The following is a 20,465-nucleotide window of genomic DNA, read 5'->3' on the forward strand; positions in this document are numbered from 1 at the left end:
TGAACCAGGTGTTCTCCCCCCAAGAACCATGGTCACTGGGTATCCAAAGTCCCAAAACCAAGTCTCATTAGCTAGCTTGGGTCCCACGCCCATGCCTGAACCAATGCCTGCAGTCAGACCAATGGAAGGTGCTGATTGGCCCCTGGAATCACGTGGTGCCTCTGGTTTACAGACAGAAATCCGAGAAGTGGGTAGGTTCGGGGTGGGGGTGGACGGGTAGCGGGGTAGGGGGCATCTAGGAACAGTCCTGCCAGACGTGGGAGATGATTGCCATATAGCAATTTTGACAAGTGCCCACTTTACCCTCCTTAAGATCCTTCCAAAAGAAAGATGGAAGAATGGGATAAACCATTTTGCAATCCTCAGCGAAAGAACTGATTCAGGTCACTATGACCTTTGGATGAAATTCTTGGTTTATTCTCAGCTGTGATCATGACCACCCCTTGCAGTCAGCTGGGTAAATGAAACAGTCTCCATGCCCAGGCCACAACCCAGGCAGATATTGGGAGATAGTGAGATGTGGTGCAGGCTCTGATATTTCATTAAAGCTCCCAGGCAGTTCTTTTTTTTTCTTTCCTTACTTTTTTTTGCAACACCAGGAAGCATGCAGGATCTTAGTTCCCGGCCAGGGATTGAACCTACGCCCCCTGCAGTGGAAGCATGGATTCTTAACCACTGGCCAGCCAGGGAAGTCCCCTCCCCAGGGGTTCTAAAGTAAAGCCAGGGCTGAGAACAAGTGATGAACAGGAAAAATGGGGCAAGAGGAACAAGATAAGGCGACCACAGAGAAGCAAGCCCCAAATCCAGAAGGTGTGGTATTCCCCAACATTCTGCACTTTTCCTGCCTCAAGGGGGTGGGGAGAGGAGGGCGAACCCAGAACAGTGGTTCTCAAAGTACATCACCCACACCAGCAGCGTGGCCTGGGAACACATCAGAAAAGCAGATTCCTGGGCCTCCTGCCAGGTCTCCTGAGTCAGAAGCTCTAAGGTGGCGTTCAGACACTTGTGCTTTAATAGAATATCTAGGACTTCCTGGTGGTTCACTGGATAAGAATTCGCCTGCCATTGCAGGGGACATGGGTCCGATTCCTGGTCCAGGAAGATCCCATATGCCTCGGAGCAACTAAGATCGTGCTCTACAACTACTGAATCCCACTTGCCTGGAGCCTGTGCTCCATAACAAGATAAGCCATCACAATGAGAAGCCCACACACCCCTGCTCTCTGCAACTAGAGAAAAGTAATGAAGACCCAGCTCAGCCAAAACACACGCATGCACGCGCACGCGCGCACACACACACACACACACAAGATCCAGAGTATTCTAATGCCTTTTCCAATTCTATAACTACTGGATTAGGATAAAAGGAATTTAGGCTACATGAAAAACATGTTGTGTGGACCTGGTTGGACCTAATTCAAAGAAACTGAATGTAAAAAGACATTGCTGAGCCAATCAAAAAATTGAGTGATGACCTGGGTTTTGAGTGATGTCCAGGAATGACTGTTAGTTGTCTTGAGTGCTGTCTTAGTCTTTTGGGTTCTGTCAAAGAATAGACTGAGTGGTTTATAAACAACAGACATTTCTTCCTCACAGTTCTGAAGGCTGGGAAGTTCACAATCGGCACCAGCAGACTGAGGGTCTGGTGCGGACCAGTTTCTTGATTCATAGGTGGCTGTTTGTCCTCTGGAGCGAGCTCTCTAGAGTCTCTTTTACAAGGGCACCAATCCTATTCCCTGGTGGCTCAGTGGTAAAGAATCGGCCCGCCAAAGCAGGAGATGCAGGTTCCATCCCTCGGTCAGGAATATCTCCTGGAGAAGGTGATGGCAGCCCACTCCAGTATTCTTGCCTGGGAAACGCCATGGACAAAAGAGCCTGGTGGGCTACAATCCATGGGGTCACAAAAGATTTGGACACGACTTAGCATCTAAACAATAATAATCCCATTCCTGAGGTCTCCATCCTCATGACCTGATGACCTTCCAAAGACCACATCTTCTAATACCATCACATTGGGGATTAGGTTTCTTCCTATGAATTTTGAGGGTACACTGGAATTAGAGATGTCTGCTGGAATATGAAAGGGGGAAATGACATTGGGATTTGTTTTAAAATACTTTATCAGGGACTTCCCTGGTGGTCCAGTGGTTAAGAATTCACCTGCCAATGAAGGGGACACGGGTTCAATCCCTGACCTGGGAAGATTCCACATGCTGAGGGGCAACTAAGCCTGTGGGCCACAACTGCTGAGCCCCCGCACTGCAATGATTGAAGCCCGTGTGCTCTAAATCCCACGCTCCGCAACAAGGGAAGACACCCCAATGAGAAGCCCACGGACCACAGCCGGAAAGCAGCCTCTACTCACTGCAACTAGAGAAAGCCCACCTGCGGCAACGAAGACCCAGAACAGCCATAAATAAACTAATTTAAAATTTTAAGTACATGTAAAAATAAATAAATAAGCCACAAACTTAAAAAGTAAAATAGAATACTTTGTCAGGGATTTCCCTGGTGGTCCAGTGGCTAAGACCCTGTGCTCTCAATGCAGGAGGGCCAGGTTTGATCCCTGGTCAGGGAACTAGATCTCACATGCCTCAACTAAGGATCCTGAATGCTGCAACAAAGATTGGAGATTGCATGTGCCACAACCAAGATCCCGCACAGCCAAATAAACAAATACATATTTTTTTAAAAAAATACCTCATCAAGTGGAAAAAAAGGTTAATGAAACAAACACTATTGAAATCTTGGTGATGGCTGAAACTGGAAGAGGGTCTAGAGGATTCTTTTTCATGAGAATTTTAGATTTTTCTCACAAAGTAATTTTTTTTTTAAACCTTCTTTTTTGGCCACATCATGCGATTTGCAAGACCTTAGTTCCCTGAACCCATGCCCCCTGAAGTGGAAGTGCAGGGTCCTAACCACTAGCCTGCCAGGGAGGTTCCTCACAAAGTAATTCACAAAACAGGACAGTTTCAATGGCAGGAAGGCATGTCATCCCATTCAGGTACTTAGAATTACAACTGCTGTCAGCTGGGATGAAAAATAAAATGAAGGAGAAACGAGCCAAGATGACGATGATTTCCCGAATCTTTTATTATCAATCTTCTTTCCAGACGCAGGGAGTGCCACAGAGAAACAGACTGAGACCACATCTCCCTCTAGCAGCCAGTGGGGCTCAGGGCTCCTGTTCTCCCCCGGTCTGTCAGCCCAGCTTGATGAACAGCAGCAAGGCGGCAAGAATTCCTGGCAGCTGAAATGGGGGAAGAAAGGAATACTGAACCAACGTGAGGCATCTCTGGAACCCACATCAGACTTAATACATGGAGACACATCATGATTTAGAAAGGTCAGGGCAGGGTGTGACAGATAGCAGAGGGACTCTCAGGGCCGAGGTGGAGGTAATTTGGACTGTCAACACAATAAATCTCATCAGAAGGAAGAAGGAGGAGGCATTTTGTGATGCACATCAGTCATTCTCCCTTCCTTTCCCCCAGATCTTATCTCCACCCTGTTTTGTTCACCCCCTCGGTCCTGAAAATGACATTTCCCAGAATCCTCTGCTCCGGAGGGTCGCAAAGAGTCGGACACGACTGAGCGACTCACACACACACACACACACACCTGCTCCCTAAATGCCTAAGTTGGGCCAATAGGAAGGACCAAAGGAGATGGCTGGACAGAAAGAAAGGCTGGAGTATTCTTTCCCCCACTCCCTCCTCTCTTCTGCCCACCCTGAGCTCTGCAAGATCACAGCTGTGGGCAGATGGCTCCTTTTCCTTGACTCTTGCTCTCCCTACCGGTTCAGGCACAGGAAAAGTAAAAGCTTCCTATGTGGCTAGCCCTCATTCTCCTTAACCCTGCTGATACTTCCACAAGAGGCCCCTGAAAACTTTTTTTTTTAATGTGGACCACTTTTTTTTTAAGTCTTTGCTGAATTTGTCACAATACTGCTTCTGTTTCGTGTTTTGGTTTTTTGGCCACAAGGCATGTGGGATCTTAGCTCCCTGACCCTAAAAATGTCGTAGAAGGACTCTCTAGGACTTCCCTGGTGGTCCAGTGCTTAAGAATACGCCTGCCAATGCAGGGGACATGGGTTCATTCCCTGGTCTGGGAAGATCCCACATGCCGCAGAGCAACTAAGCCTGTGCCCCAAAACTACTGAGTCCTTGCTGTAGAGCCTGAGAGCTGCAACTACTGAAGCCCGTGTGCCTAGAGCCCATGCTCGGCAACGAGAAGCCCCTGGAACTAGAAGCCCATGCACTACAAGGAAGAGCAGCCCCTGCTCACTGTAACTAGAGAAGGTCTATGCACAGCAACAAAGACCCAGCACAAGCAAAAACAAATAAATAAATAAAATTAAGGGAAAAGTCATACATATATATATATATATATATATATATTTTAAATGACTGTGGGGGCTGAATTCTGTTTCCTGCTAGGATCTTGACTATTTTGACTTCCCTGGGGAGGATAGTGTGATATAGTTTGCAAACAAATATTCAAAATAAATATGTACAATGAAAAAAAAATCCATTTTAAAATACAAATCAAACAGATGAGAATCATCCATATCTTGGCTGGTGGTAATCTGCAGAAAAACAGTTTCATGTGAAGCTTCCCAGCTGGCTCAGTGGGTAAAGAATCTGTCTGCCAATACAGGAGACTCAAGAGATGCAGGTTCGACCCCTGGGTCAGGAAGATTTCCTGGAGAAGGAAATGGCAACCCACTTCAGTATTGTTGCCGGGAGAATCCCATGGACAGAGGAGCCTGGTAGGCTACAGTCCATGGAGTCGCAGAGTAGGACATGACTGAAGGGACTGAGCAGAGGCATGAAAAATCAATATGGGGAAAATGTGAGAAAAACTTCCAGGGCTCAAGGGGATGGACATTTTTTCTAATTAACAGCTTTATTGAGATGTAATTCATCATACAATTCACCTTTCTAAAGTGTATAGTTAGATCATTTAACGTACATTTACATTTAACTTAATTGCCAAGAAAGTAGTATTTATATCAGCCACTTTGTTATGTTTTCTGTTTGCCTTTTTTGTTCCTCTTCTTTTATTCATTGATCACAGCCTTCTGTTCTGTTGGATATTCTCTTTTTAAATATTTAGCTGTGTCAGGTCTTAGTTGCAGAATGCAGGCTCTTCACTGCAGCATTCAGGTTTCTCTAATTGTGGTGACTGGGCTTAGGTGCCCCAAGGCATGTGAGATCCTAGTTCCTCAACCAGGAATCAAACTCACCTCCCCTGCAATGGAAGGCAGATTCTTAACCACTGGACCACCAGAGAAGTCCCCATCTGCTGAATATTTTCTGCTGCTGCTGCTGCTGCTAAGTCACTTCAGTCGTGTCCGACTCTGTGTGACCCCATAGACGGCAGCCCACTAGGCCCCTCTGTCCCTGGGATTCTCCAGGCAAGAACACTGGAGTGGGCTGCCATTTCCTTCAATGTGTGAAAGTGAAAAGTGAAAGTGAAGTCACTCAGTCGTGTCCAACCCTTAGCGACCCCACGGACTGCAGCCTACCAGGCTCCTCCATCCGTGGGATTTTCTAGGCAATAGTACTGGAGTGACTTGCCATTGCCTTCTCCGGAATATTTTCTAGTGCACCATTTTAATTCCCTTCTTGTTTTTATTATATTTTAAAATTATTTTCTTAGTTGTTGCCCTGGGGAGTACAATGGACATCTTAACTATTCATAATCTAGTTTGGGTTAATACTAAATTAATCAGTACCATACAAAAACTTAACTCCTATATAGTTGTGTTTTCTCCAACATTCTTTGTGTTATTCTTGTCATGTAAGTTACATGTAAATTAAATCTTCATATAAGCACAGTTTTATGACTGTTGCTTTATGCAGTTGTCTTATAAATGAGGTAGGAGACTAGCTTTAACAACCATTTTGTCTTTTGTCACTGCTGTGTCTCAGTGTCCCAAACAGTGCTTGGCACACAGTAAATTGAAAGACCTTGGTGTGTCCCAGAGGAGCTGAAACTTACCTGCATCACTGCTGCCCCCAGACAGCCCCCACTCAGGCTGGTGCTCTGAGTCTTGGTTATTTTCAGGAGCTTAGGGAAACAGTCCTGAGGAAACAAACATCAAAGTATGAGGGACCTGGTTAGGGACTAGTGGATTCCAAAGTGAAGTGAAAGTCACTCAGTGGAGTCTGACTCTTTGCAACCTCATGGGCTGTACAGTCCATGGAATTCTCCAGGCCAGAATACTGGAGTGGGTAGCCTTTCCCTTCTCCAGGGGATCTTCCCAACCCAGGGATAGAACCCAGGTCTCCCACATTGCAGGTGGATTCTTTACCAGTTGAGCTACCAAGGAAGCCCTGGTGGATTCCAAGGTCCCATCAACCCCTACAGGTCAGATTTTTTCCACCAAGTAATTTATTTTTTTTTACTTTTTTTTTGCCTCACCCACTGCATGTGGGATCTTAGTCCCCTGACCAAGGAGGGAACCCTTGCCCCCTGCAGTGGAAGTGTAGAGTTTTAACCACTATACTGTCAGGAAAGTTAACCCAACACAATTTTTATAGAAGTCAGTGGGAGGAATTCCCTGGCGGTTGGGTTGGATATTTAGGACTCTGCTTTCACTGCTGAGGGTTCAATCCCTGGTCAGGGAACTAAGATCCAGCTAGCCCCTCGGTATAGCCAAAATAAGTCTCTGGCCCTCAGGGTCTACCTCGGTGATGGCTGTGTTGCCTGGGTGCTCAGTCATCAGTCGTGTCTGACTTGCAATCCCATGGACTGTAGCCCGTCAGGCTCCTCTATCCATGGGATTTTCCAGGCGAGAATACTGGAGTGGGTTGCCATGTCCTCCTCCAGGGGATCTTCCTGACTCAGGGATTGAACCCGGGTCTCCTGCATTGCAGGCAGATTCTTCAAAATCTCCAGTTACCTCCTGGTGGATGACGTCTGCAGACACGTTGCGTCCATCACAGTCCATGGTCCCCAGGGATTTACAGCAGCCCTGGGGGTAGGTGTGACCTGTCACCCTTTCAAAGGAGGAGCCAGAAAAATTGGTGTAGTTCTTCACTCCACAGCACTTGAGCCGCAGAGAGGAGAATAAACACTTGAAGACTCCCTTTCAAATATCGAAATAATCCAAACAATAGAAATCACAGTCACCATGGCTACTGTTTAGAGCAGGCAGTCTCATTACTCCAGGGCCTGTATTAAACACCGCCCTTTCTCACCCCATCATGGCTCAGAACCCTCCACGACTGTCACCTTACTTGAGGTAAAAGCTGAACTCTTCACCATGGCCCATGGGGCCCTGCGTGATCCTCCCCATCACCTTGTCTTGAACTCACCCAGCTGCATATCTGTCTTCTGTTTCTTTTTTAAAAAATTATTTATTTATGGCTGTGTTGGGTCTTCGTTGCTGCACACGGGCTTTTCTCCAGCTGTGACGAGTGGGGGTTACTCTTCGTTGCGGCGCACGGGCTTCTCATCGCAGCGGTTTCTTCCGTTGCAGAGCACAGGCTCTCGGCTCGAAGGCTTCAGTAGCTGCAGCTCACAGGCTCTAGAGCGAGGGCCCAGTAGTTGTGGTTCACGGGCTTGGTTGCCCCTTGGCATGTGGAGTCTTCCCAAATCAGAGGTCGTACCCGTGTCCCCTGCATTGGCAGGCAAGTGCCTATCTGCTGTGCCACTGAGGAAGCCCCTCCTTTCTGTCTTTTTCTTTTTTTTTAATATTGAATGTTTCTTTTAATTGTTTGGTTTTTGCTAAGCAAAGGGGATGAGACAAGATGGTGGTGGTGGTGGTTTATATACTTCAGTCACGTCTGACTCTTGCAGTCCCATAAACTGCCACCCACCAGCCTCCTCTGTCCATGGGATTTCCCAGGCAAGAATACTGGAGGGGGTTGGTATTTTCCATTTCTGTTTCTTAAGCACACTTAGTAAGCGTCAGCCTCAGAGTCTTTAGATGGCTACTTTTGGAATGCTGTTCCCTCAACTACCTGCATGACTTACTCCCTCACTTCATTCAGGTCTCCGGCCCTGTATCAGTCAGGCCAGGCTAAGTGATGCTGCGTAACAGACAGGTCTTCAATCTTAGCAGTTCATCTCTCACTCACATGACATGCTCATCCTAACCTGGCAAGAGAACCCCACTTATCAAGGTCTCTCAGGGACTTGGGCTGGTGAAGCAGTCACCATCCAGATGGTTCCACTATTGGGGCAGAAGGAAAAGAAAGGTCTAGAAAGCCCTGCACTGACAATTACATAATTTGGACAGGAAGTGACTCATATTACCTCTCACTGACCAGAACTCATCAACGATCCCCAACTAACTATAAAGGACTAGGACAGGCCATCCACTGTGTGCTGAAAATAGATGGCAACTAGTATCTAAGAGTAAACAAAATCCTCTCTTTCCCTGCCTTGGTTTTCTTCATAACACTTAGCACTCCTGACACCAATGTTTACTTAGTGGTTTCTTGTCTGTCTCCCTACCCAAGTGTCAGTAACACAGAGCAAAGGATTTTTGTTTTGCATCCTGTTTTGTCCCTAGACCCCTGAACACTGCACAGCGCATAGTAAGTGTTCAACAAAGATTCATGGAAGGACAGCCACCTATATGTCCATAGGCAGAGGAATGGATAAAGAAGATGCAACTACATATATACAATGGGATGCTACGTAGCCATAAAAAGAATGAAATAATGCCATTTGCAGAAATTATGGATGGACCTAGAGATGATCACACTAAGCAAAGCAAGTCAGAGAAAGGCGAGTATCATATGACATTGCTTATACGTGGAATCTAAAGAAAAAATAATACAAATGAACTTGCAAAACATAAATATAGATATAGAAAACAAACTTATGGTTGTCAGAGGAGGGATAAGTTAGGAGTTTTGGGATTAGCAGATACACACTGGTATACATAAAATAGATAAACTCAAGGACCTACTGTATAGCACAGAGAACTGTATCCAATGTTTTGCAATAAACCATAATGGAAGAGAATATGAAAAACCTATATCTGTATAACTGAGTCACTTTGCTATATACCAGAAACAAACACAGAATTGTGAATTAACTATACATAAATTTAAAAAGATTAGTGGAAGGACTATATGAATGAATGAGAGGTACTTTCCACCATCTCAAACTTCAGAAGCCAAAACAGGGATGCAGGCATGTCCCCTACCCATCACGTGACGCCTCCAGAGCCTGAACTTGACCGCACAGCAGTTCCTGGGCCCCAAACTCAGGCAGAAAACATTCCTACAAGCGGGCGATGGCTTTTCCCTTTCACATGCTTCCTGGCCTCACAGACCCTTCTCAACTATCTGCCTCAAGAGCTGAGATGACACATGGAGGCCGGTCCTGCTCCTTAAACACCGAGACTAAAGAAATAAGTCCTGGGGACTTCCCCGGTGGTTCAGTGATTAAGAACCTGCCTTCCGAGGCAGGGGACGCAGGTTCGATCCCTGGATGGGGAACTCTGATCCCACATGCCATGGGGCAACTAAGCCACAGCACAACTACTGATCCTGTGCACCACAATTGAAGAGAAGTTTGCTCACCACAGTGAAAGAGCCCAAATACCGCAACGAAGACCCAACGTGGCCAAATAAATAAATATATATTAAAAATAAATAAATCCAAACACCTCACACCCATGAGGATGGTTACGGCCAACAAGCAAAGACAAAAAATAATATGTCAGTGAGGATGTGGAGAAACTAGAACCCCTGTGCCTTCATTGCTGATGGGAATGTAAAATGGGCAGTTGCTGTGGAAATCAGTATGAAAGTTCCTCAAAAAAAATTAAATGTAGAATTATCAGATGATCCAGCAATTCCATTTCTGGACATGCACCTAAAAGAATGGAAAACAAAGATTCGGAGAGATATCTGTACACCTGTAAACCCAGGTGTCCATTGACAGTGTGTGTGTACTGCTAAGTTGCTTCAGTCGTGTCCAACTCTTTGCAACCCCATGGACTGTAGCCCGCCAGGCTTCTCTGTCCATAGCATTCTCCAGGCAAGGACACTGGAGTGGGTTGCCGTGCCCTTCTCCAGGGGATCTTCTTGACCTGGGGATCGAACTCTCATCTCTTATGCCTCCTGCATTGGCAGGTGGGTTCTTTACCACTAGTGCGACCTGGGAAGCCCCTGTCCATGGACAGAGAAATGGATAAATAAAAGGTAGTCCATCCATACAAAGGAATATTATCCAGCCTTATAAAGGAAGGAAATTCTGCCACCTGCTATACCGTGGATGAACCTGGAGAATGCCTAGTGAAATAAGCCAGACACAAAAAGACACGTACTGGATGATTCCACTTAGACAAGTTTCCTGTGTGTGAGCTCACTCAATTGCTCAGTCGTGTCCGACTCTTTGCAACACTATGGACTGCAGCCCGCCAAGCTCCTCTCTCCATGGGATTCTCCAGGCAACAATACTGGAGGGGGTGGCCATTTCCTCCTCCAGGGGATCTTCCTGACCCAGGGATAGAACCTGCATCTCCTGCATTGCAGGCAGATTCTTTACCAAGCCCATATGAGGTCCCTAGACTCTTGAGACAGAGTCTCAAGGACATCCAACTAGTCCATCCTAAAGGAAATCAGTCCTGAAGGTTCATTGGAAGGACTGATATTGAAGCTGAAACTCCAGTACTTTGGCCACCTGATGTGAAGAACTGACTCATTTGAAAAGACACTGGTGCTGGGAAAGATTGAAGGCAGGAGGAGAAGGGGACGACAGAGGATGAGGTGGTTGGATGGCATCACCGACTCAATGGACATGAGTTTGAGTGAACTCCGGGAGTTGGTGATGGACAGGGAGGCCTGGTGTGCTGCAGTCCGTGGGGTCGCAAAGAGTCACGACTGAGCGACTGAACTGAACTGAAAGGAGTCATATTCCTAGAGCATTGTAGAATGGAGGGTGGTGGCTGCCCGGGGCTGAGGGAGGGAGAAGGAGCCTTTGTGGTTAAAGGGGACAGTTTCAGTTGTGGAGAGGCAGGCTGGCGATGGTTGCACAACCATGTGAATGTGCTTAATGCCACCAAACTGAGCACTTAAAAATGGCTAAGACGGTAAATTTATGTTATGTCTTTTATTACAAAAAAAAAAAGTGAATCTCACCTTCTCCATGACCAAATTCCATCGCATGGAATAGTCATCTGGCTCCTTGTAACCTCTGTAATTCTTCCTCAGGGTCATCAAGCTGTGCTCCAAGGCCACTTCTCGAACCTCAGCGATGAAACAGGGGTCGGGGCGGCTGGGGGTGGGGCGGTGAGCACAGAAAACAGCAAGGTGCCCATTTGGTGAGGTTTCTTGGGGACTCAGGGTGGGGGCGGGGAAGGGACTTCCCGTCTGCTTCCTTCCTGGCCCCTCCACCAGCCAGGGGTCTGCGCTGGAGGAGGAAGAACTCCGGCTCCCGTCGGGCCTGCCCCCTACCCCCCAGAGGGACACAAGCGAGAGCGTGGGTGTGGAGCCCAGATCATCTGGCTGCGTTCATCCTTGCAAACCGTTTTGAATCATCTGCTCTTTTGAATCGCCCACTCGCCCGCTACGCCCCCGACTGGGTTGCAATTCGATTAGGGGCTTGAAAATCATCTTTAGCAACTGAATCTCTCTCTGCACAAAAGGCGCGACTTTAATTTTCTATGTGTGTGTGTGTTTGAATAGAGGTTTAAATTTAACCCCTAAGAGGTAAAATAATCGCATGGTTCAAAATTCACAAAGCACAGACGGTCAACCATGAAAAGTCTCCCTCCCACTTTTTTCTTCCAGCCGACAAGTTTCTCCCACTCCACCACAGGGTTACAGTTTCCTGTGTCCCCAAAGAGATTCACTATGTGTGTCAAAGCAAAGAATACTCTCCTTATTGTTCTCCTTGCTTCATACTACTCTCACTGTTGGGCATCCGGCTAGTCTCATTATTCGGCGTCCGGCTGTTTCCAACAAGAGCATTAGCGGCTCTTGGTAGCTTGCTCAAATCCCGGGGGCTTCGCTTATTTCTGTGTCCGGGAGCCTGACTTCCCGCTGCCAACGACTGAGGTTCTCTATGCGGCCTCTCAGTACGCATGCGCCCTGGGAGCAGCCCTTAAACAATGACTGATGACAGGTGGTGGATCAATATCGCAGCTCCCTCGCCCCTTGGGTGGGGAAAATAGTTGCGTGCTCTTTGTGTCCCCACCAGGATTGATCGATCCCAGTTGTACCGTGTAAGCTTTTAGGGGCTACATTCCCTTCCCTGCCTCACTGCTCATGCCCCCTACTGGTGCTTCTTGGGATCATCACTCAAACCAGGAGCCTTCAAATCCTTGTCTCTGGGTGGGCCTCGCCGGGAGGTAAACAAGAACAGAACTAGGTTCTGGAGAATGTACGGTCTCCTGTACATAGAGCTTCCTCCTTCCTTCTTTCCAGCTGCATCAGGCTCCCTTGTCTGGATTATTATAAATTATAATCCCTCTCCCCACAAACTGATGCTCCACTAGGACGAAAGCGATCTTTCGCACATCCTGGTATATGTATGTCATATGCTGCCCACAAACAAGCATATCCTTGGATAATTCCTAGAGACCAGATGGTTGGGTCAAAGCATACGTGCTTTGCCATTTTGATGGATATTGCGAAACAGCCCTCTATTTTGAACTCATTTCAAAACCGCAACAATTTTCACAGCGTTTCCCAGTACCATCCCCCGCAAGCCTCACCGCAAATGCAGGAGAGAGGTCAGATTAACCCAGCAGGTTTTTTGAGGACAGCCTTAGCGGAGAGGGCTGAGGTTTTTGGCTTTTTCACTCCATCTCTAGAGACTCAGTCTCCAACCATCACCAGATCTCGGAGGGCGTGGGTGCCTGGCGGGGGCGGGGTGGGGGTGGGGCCCGCGGAGGGGAGGGGGCAGGGCTCTATTGATTCTATTTCTAATGTGGAGAGGGAGAAGCCGCCCTGTACTTACAATCTGGAAGAAGGCAAGGACCACCGTGGCAGCCGTAATTTCCAGTGAGGATGATGACCGTGACCAAGAAACACTGAAGGACACAGAGCGGGGCGGGGAGTGGGGCTGGGAGCCTGCTGGAAGTCCTTCCACCCCCACCCCCAGGCCAACCTGTAGCCTCTCCAGTTTGAAAGACCTCACGCCTGGGGGTGGGCGGTGGGGGTAGCAGGTTGGGGGGGTTCGGGGGGGGATTTTCTTTCTTCCTTGTTTCATTTTCCTGTATGTTGTCCAGGATGCTGGCAGTGGGGTATTCTTAAGAGCTAATAGCTAGAACCCCATTTCATGTCCAGCACTTTCTGGAAGTCTCAGACGCCTAAGAGGTGGCTTCTGACTGTGTGTGCAGAGCAGGGCCTGAGTACGTGCTAAGTCACTTCAGTTGTGTCTGACTCTTTGCAACCCCATGGACTATACCCGGCCAGGCTCCTCTGTGCATGGGATTCTCCAGGCAAGAATACTGCAGTGGGTTGCCATGCCCTCCTCCTGAGTCTCCGGCATTTCCTGCATTGGCAGTGTGGTTCCTTAGCACTAGCACCCATCTAGGAAGTCCAGATAGCAGGGAGGGATAGAAAAGCAGAAGGGACAGTGGGGACATAAAACAGAGGCAGGAGGGCATTCCCCAGCGGTCCAGTGGTTAGAACTCCATGCTTTCACTGCCCAGGGCCCAGGTTCAATCCCTGGTCAGGGCACTAAAATCCCACAACCTATGCTTTATGGCCAACAAAGAAAAAGTTTCCGGGAGAAGAAGCAGGGCCAATAAATCTCAGATATGTAAATTGGGGGGAGGGGTGATAAGACTGAAGGGGAGATGCCAGATGACAGGTGGATGAGTGCCAGGGAGAAAATATCAACATATGCTGCCTCAAGTTTCCGATGACATTCACATGCCTGGTGGGGGAACAGTGGGAAATACTGTGAGGGGAAGGGGTGTCCAAGGAAGGTCAGCTCCTGGTCTCCTTTCACCTGTTTCTACCTATGCCTATTATTATTATCAGTCCCCTGGACAGCGGGAGACCAAACCGGTCAGTCCTAAAGGAAATCAACCCTGAATACTCATTGGAAGAACTGATGCTGAAGCTGAAGCTCCAGCACTTTGGCCACCTGATTCGAAGAGCCGACTCATTGGAAAAGATTTTGATGCTGGGGAAGATTGAGGGCAAGAGGAGAAGGGGGCAAGAGAAGTTGAGATGGTTGGATGGCATCACCGACTCAATGGACATGAGTTTGAGTGAACTCCAGGAGATGGTGAAGGACGTGGAAGCCTGTTGTGCTACAGTCCATGGAGTCGTAAAGAGTCAGATACAACTGAACAGCAGCAATAGTATTTCCCCACCTCTGGATTACTGAGGCATCCAAAAGACAGATAGAATCTGTCTTCAGAATCTGTCCTGAATCTACCCACTTCTAATGCCCGCCAGGGCCCCACTGGGTCTAGCCCTGACTATCTCCCATCAGGACAAACACAATCCTTCCACTCTGGTCCTCCCCTCACGGTGTTCCCTCCACAGCCACCAGAGGGCGCATCTGTCAGGGCACAACTGCTCAGATCCCTCCGTGGCTCCCAATGCCGTCAAAAGGACTTTACTTTTGTGGATGACGCCTCAAGAGGATTCGGATGGACCAGAGGCTGAGGGTAAAGTCAACTGAACTTGCCAGTGGGTTGTACTGTGGTGTGAGAGAAAAGACTCTTGATCCCTCCAAGTTAAACTATGGATAAAATAGTGCCCACAGGGACTTCCCTGGAGATCCAGTGATTAAAACTCCCTGATTCCACTGCCGGGGGAGCAAGTTCCATCACCATATGCTGGACTTTAAGGCTAAAAAAGCAAAAAGTGCCCCTCATGCTATTGATCCTGTATGCAGCCTAGACAGCATATTAAAAAGCAGAGACATCACTTTGCAGACAAAGGTCTGTATAGTCAAAGCTATGGTTTTTCCAGTAGCCATGTATGGATGTGAGAGTTGGACTGTGAAGAAAGCTGAGCCCTGAAGAATTGATGCTTTTGAACTGTGATGCTGGAGAAGACTCTTGAGAGTCCCTTGGACTGCAAGATCAAACCAGTCAATCCTGAAGGAAATCAACCCTGGATATTCATTGGAAGGACTGATCCTGAAGCTGAAGCTCCAATACTTTAGCCACCTGATGTAAAGAGCCAACTCATTGGAAAAGACCCTGATGCTTGGAAAGATTGAGGACAGGAGGAGAAGGGGGTGACAGAGGATTAAATGGTTGGATGACACTACCAACTCGATGGACATGAGTTTGAGCAAACTCCAGGAGATGGTGAAGGATGGAAGTCTGGGGTGCTGCAGTCCACAGGGTTGCCAAAGGTCGGACACAAACACGACTGAGCAACTGATCAATAACAACATACTATAGAAGAGAAAATGAAATATTGCAGGCACAGGACTGGTTCAATAAATACTTGTTGAATGAAGTAATCAAGAAAACTAGAAAACTAGAGATGATAGATATTCAGGGAGGTAGAGAGTGAAGATGGATTCTTTAAGAGTGGGGGATGTTGACTTTCTGGGAGATGGCTAGAGCAAGGATCGCCTTGAAACCTCTAAATCAAAACCACTGGAATTTTGCAGCAACACAGTAGGGGAAGATGCTGGAGGCAGGGACTTTCCTGGTGGTCCAGTGGTGAAGACTCTGCCTCGATGCAAGGGATGCCAGTTTGATCCCTTGTCTGGTCACTAAGATCCTACACCCTGCAGAGCAACTGAGATGCTGTGCTCCAACTAGAGAAACCCTTGGGCCACAAGGAAAGATCCCACCTACCCCAACCAAGACCAAACAGAGCCAAAAAAAAGAGAGAGAGTGCTTGTTTAAAAACAAAACAAAAAAGATGTGGAGCCAGGTTCAACTTAAAATGGGACGATCAGTTCAGACAAGATGGTAAGGGAAGTGGGAATGGGGACTCTAGGAGCTGGACGCTGGGGAGATATTTGGCCAAGGCTACATGTGAGAAAGAGTAAGACGTGTAAAATCTGTGACGTGATCTGATGATCATGCTCACAATATTCATACTCCATGCATCTGACCATGTACTTGTGCTGCATGGCAATTACTATAGTTTTGTATTCATGGGGGACATATTCATGGGCCAACAGAACAGAGCAGTGTGCACAGAACAGACCTGAGCATAATGGAAACTAGCAGACAGAGGAGGACTGGATGGGCCAGGCGGTAAGTGCAATAGTATGTCACACAACTGGGAAAAAAGAGAAATCAGATCCCTACCTCACACCACACACAATCAAACTCCCGAAGACTAAAGAGCTAAGAGTGAGAAAGTAAGACTTAAAATCACAGGAAGAAAACCTAGGAGGGTATAATTTATGCACTTGAGTAGGGGAGGGGTTCTAAATGAGACCCATCATAAAGAAAAAGATGGGACTCCCCTGGTGGTGCAGTGGATAGGAACCTGCTTGCCAGTGCATGAAACACGGGTTCAATCCCTGGTCTGGGAAGATTCCACATGCCTCAGAGCAACTAAGCCCTGCACCAAAATTACTGAGCCCACATGCTGCAGCTTCTGAAGACTTGAGCCTGTCCTCCATCCACAAGAGGAGCCTGAACACTGCAGCAAAGAGTAGCCCCCCGCTTGCCACCAGAGAGACTGCACGCAGCAAAGAAGACCGAACACAGCCATAAATAAATAACTTTTTAAAGTTATTAAAAAAAGAAAAAGATGCTTGCATCTGGTATTCTTAAAAAGACACCAAAGGCTCTATAAAATAGGAAACATCAAAGGAATTTAGAACACCTGCAAGGAAGGATTCAGACATGACAGAGGAGTTGAGGGGTCTATGTGCAGATCCAACTTACAAACAAGAGGGTGCCTCTGCTTTCCTTGGCTGCTCCGTGCCACCTGGTGAAGCCAAGCAACACTGTGACGCTGCCCATCACCAGGCACAGGTAGCCAACATGAAACAGGTATGCAGAGGACAGCCCAAGGACCTTGGTCAGGACAGCCCCTCTGAAATTCACATAGATGCTCAGACCAACGAGGATCATGCCTGAGAGCTTTAGAACAGAAAACAGGGGAAAGCAATCTGTTAGTTGTATACAAATCAAACTCCTGGAGGAGGCAACAAAGGCCAATAAAATCAGCAAAAACATTTCAAAACTCATAATGCCCAGAGTTGGTGAAGATGTAGAGAAACTTTCCATACACTGCTGCCAGGCAACAGCCTTTTTTGAGGGAAGGGGCAAGAGATATTTTGTAATTGGTATTTAAAATCTTAAAGGTTTTGTGGTAAAATTTTTACCCAGAAATTCCATTTCTAGACATTCAACTTAGGAAAAATAGTCACATATGATGAGCCTCAGAACCAGGTAAAAATGTTGGAAATAATTGAGGCAACCAATAATACAGATTGGTAGGTAAATCATGGTACCGCCTTGCAGTGGGATCCTAGACAGTTATTTTAAATGATGCTTGTAAGAGAGAGGGTGGCACACTTTTTTTTGGAAAAGTCCCCAATATTGTGAGCTTTGCAGGCCATACGTTCTCAATTGAAATGACTCAGCCAGTGTATCGGATTGCAGCCATACATGTGCGTGCATGTGTGCTCAGTCACTTCAATTGTGTCTGACTTTTGCGACCCCATGGACTGTAGCTGCCAGGCTCCTCTGTCCATGGGATTCTCCAGGCAAGAATACTGAAGTGGGTTGCCATGCCCTCCTCCAGGGGATCTTCCCGACCCAGGGATCGAACCCACATTTCATACGGCTCCTGCACTGCAGGCGGATTCTTTACTGCTGAGCCACCTGGGAAGCCCAGCCATACACAAGTCATAAACAAATTTATTTTATTTACAAATAAATTTTGTCTATTTACAACACTGTACTTCACCGACTTCTGTTGTAGGAGAATGTTTATTGACACACAAAGATGTTTTTAAGGCCTATATTTAAAAAAAAATAGATTGTCAGCAGTCATGGTCCTTGGTATTTATCTAACAGAGTTGAAAACTTATGTTCACATAAAAACCTGCACATGGATGTTTCTAGCAGCTTTATCCATAGCTGCCAAAACTTGGAAGCCACCAAGATGGCCTTCAGCATATGAATGGATAAATAAACTATGGTACATCCAGACAATGGACTGTTGGCACTAAAAAAACCATGAGCTGTCAAGCCAGGAAAAGACATAGAGGAAACTTACAGACATATTGCTGAATGGAAGAAGCCAATCTGAAAAGGCTACATGGTTTACGATTCCAAGTATATGACATTCTGGAAAAGGCAAAACTATGGAGACAGAAGAAAGATCAGTAGCAGCCAGGGGCTGGGAGAGGAGGGGTGACAGGGGAAGCATAGAGGATTTTTAGGGCATTGGACTATCCATATGATGCTGACATGGTAGATACACTTGTGAAAAGCCATAGAATGTACACCAGGAATCCCCTGGCAGTTCAGTGGTTAGGACTCCATGCTTGCACTGCAGGGGACACAGGTTCGATCCCTGGTTGGGGACCTAAGATCCTGCAAGCCAGAAGCCATGGCCAAAAGAGAAAACAAGTACAATGTACAAGGTTATAATGATATCAATGTCTTGCCTGCATGCTCGGTCGTGTCCGACTCTTTGCAACCCAGTAGACTGTAACCCGCCAGGCTCCTCTGTCCATGGAAATTTTCAGGCAAGAATACTGGAGTGGGTTGCCATTTCCTCCTCCAGGGGATCCCGACCCAGGGACAGAACTCTTGCATCTCCTGAATTGGTGGGCAGATTCTTTACCACTGTGCCACCTGGGACGCCCCTGATATCAATGTAGGTTCATTATAACAAATGGACCACTCTGATTTGGAATGCTGACAGCAAAGGAGGCTGTGCATGTGTGGGGGGCAGTGCTTATACGGGAAGTCTTGGTACCTTCTGTTCGATTTTGCTGTGAACCTAAAAGTTCTCTAAAAAGAAGTCTATTTTAAAAAGGAGGAAAAACTTACAGTTTTTAAGAAGAGAAAAAAATATGAAGATTGTAAAGCAGTCACATACCACGTTTGTGTTGCTGTTTTTGAAGGTACGTAGAAAGGTCTGGAAGGATATAATAATGATATTTATTGAGTCATGTTCCCATGACAGGCATCAGCCTTTTAAATGCGTTCGGTCGGTCCGGTCGGTCCCGTCGCTCAGTCGTGTCCGACTTTATGCGACCCCGTGGACTGTAGCCTACCAGGCTTCTCCGTCCATGGGATTCTCCAGGCAGGAATACTGGAGTGGGTTACCGTTTCCTTCTCCAGGGGATCTTCCCGACCCAGGGATCGAACCCGGGTCTCCCGCATTGGAGGCAGACGCTTTAACCTCTGAGCCAAATGATGCCACACAGGTGAAGAGAGAAGGAGTAATATTTCATTTCCTTCTCTTCTCTAGCAACCTTTCCTCATACAGTCTTACCATCGAAAACAATGACTGCTTCAGCAGTGCACATTTCAGGTTACTTCTTTTAAAAATTTGTTTGCTCTGGGTCTTAGTTGTGGCATGTGAGATCTAGTTCCCAGATCAGGGATCAAACCCGTGCCCCCTGTATTGGGAGCACAGAATCTTAACCACTGGACCATCAGGGAAGTCCCATGTGTTACTTTGTAATAAGAAAAAAAGAAAATGGTTTGAAAAATGTAAAGGAACAAGAGAAGAACCATTCTCTCCTGCCTTTCCAAGCAACTATCATTTTCTGCAGGGTTTGCCTTAGAGCTGAGTTCTTCCACATTTGACCCCCAGGTCCCCCAGAGTACACAATTCTGCTTGATTTAGCAGCTCTGGGTTGGTGGAGGCAACGCCTGTTCCCAGTGCAGCCTGCTCCTCGTCCGTCTGCCCTACATCCCTCCTGGGTCCCTGGGGACCACAGATCCGGATGCCAGCGAATTTGGATCAACTTATTTCTGTCTTTGAAGGAGCCAGCCATGGAGGAAGGGCTGCAAAGCCCCAGGGTCCGGGTTGTGACATACTTACAGCAGCAACACCATTGAAGAAAGAAAACAGTTTCTTCAAGGAATAATACGGAGTGTGCGTTTCAGCCATGTCGGCCAGACTGGGGTGCCCTGACCAGTTAAGTCAGCATCTTCTTAAACCTCTGGGCTCCTGTTTCCCAAGATGGTAGAGGTCTGGGGAGTGGGGTGGGGTTACCAAAGCTGACTTGCTCTGCCCCTCTCTCTCCTGGCTGCCTGATCCTCAGCTGGGGAGGGGCCCCAAAGGCTGCCTCTCTTCAGTCACAGCCTTTATCACATCACAATCAGATGCTGGAGCGAGGCTCCCGGCGCCAGGGAAGCGAGTGCCCCAAACTGTACCCTGCTGGTTCTTCATCAGGAATGGAGAAGTCACTCTGTTACGCCCCGCCCCCAGATGCTACCCAGGACCAACAGGGATAATGCTTAGCACTGACCACTCATGTGGTTGATGCCCCTGCTGACTGGGGGCTCCAAGTGGATACGTGTGTGGGCTGTCCAACTCATGGCTGTGTTCCCACAGCCTGATAAACAGTGG

At 47.4% G+C, this 20,465-nt stretch overlaps 1 protein-coding gene across 1 annotated transcript; it reads right to left on the reverse strand.

The window, feature by feature from the left end:
* Positions 1-3,117: 3,117 nt before the first annotated feature.
* On the reverse strand, positions 3,118-20,003 carry TSPAN16 (tetraspanin 16). Its single transcript, XM_055431325.2, is given in 8 exon segments — positions 3,118-3,253; positions 6,010-6,093; positions 6,914-7,087; positions 11,115-11,222; positions 12,937-12,982; positions 12,984-13,009; positions 16,808-17,005; positions 19,935-20,003. Coding segments are annotated over 8 exon segments (753 nt in total). The 3' UTR covers positions 3,118-3,205.
* Positions 20,004-20,465: the final 462 nt, after the last annotated feature.

This window comes from Moschus berezovskii, chromosome 8 (genome assembly GCF_049115385.1).
Source record: "Moschus berezovskii isolate FMDL1 chromosome 8, NW_MosBer_1.0, whole genome shotgun sequence".
In the NCBI taxonomy this organism is placed as follows: domain Eukaryota; kingdom Metazoa; phylum Chordata; class Mammalia; order Artiodactyla; family Moschidae; genus Moschus; species Moschus berezovskii.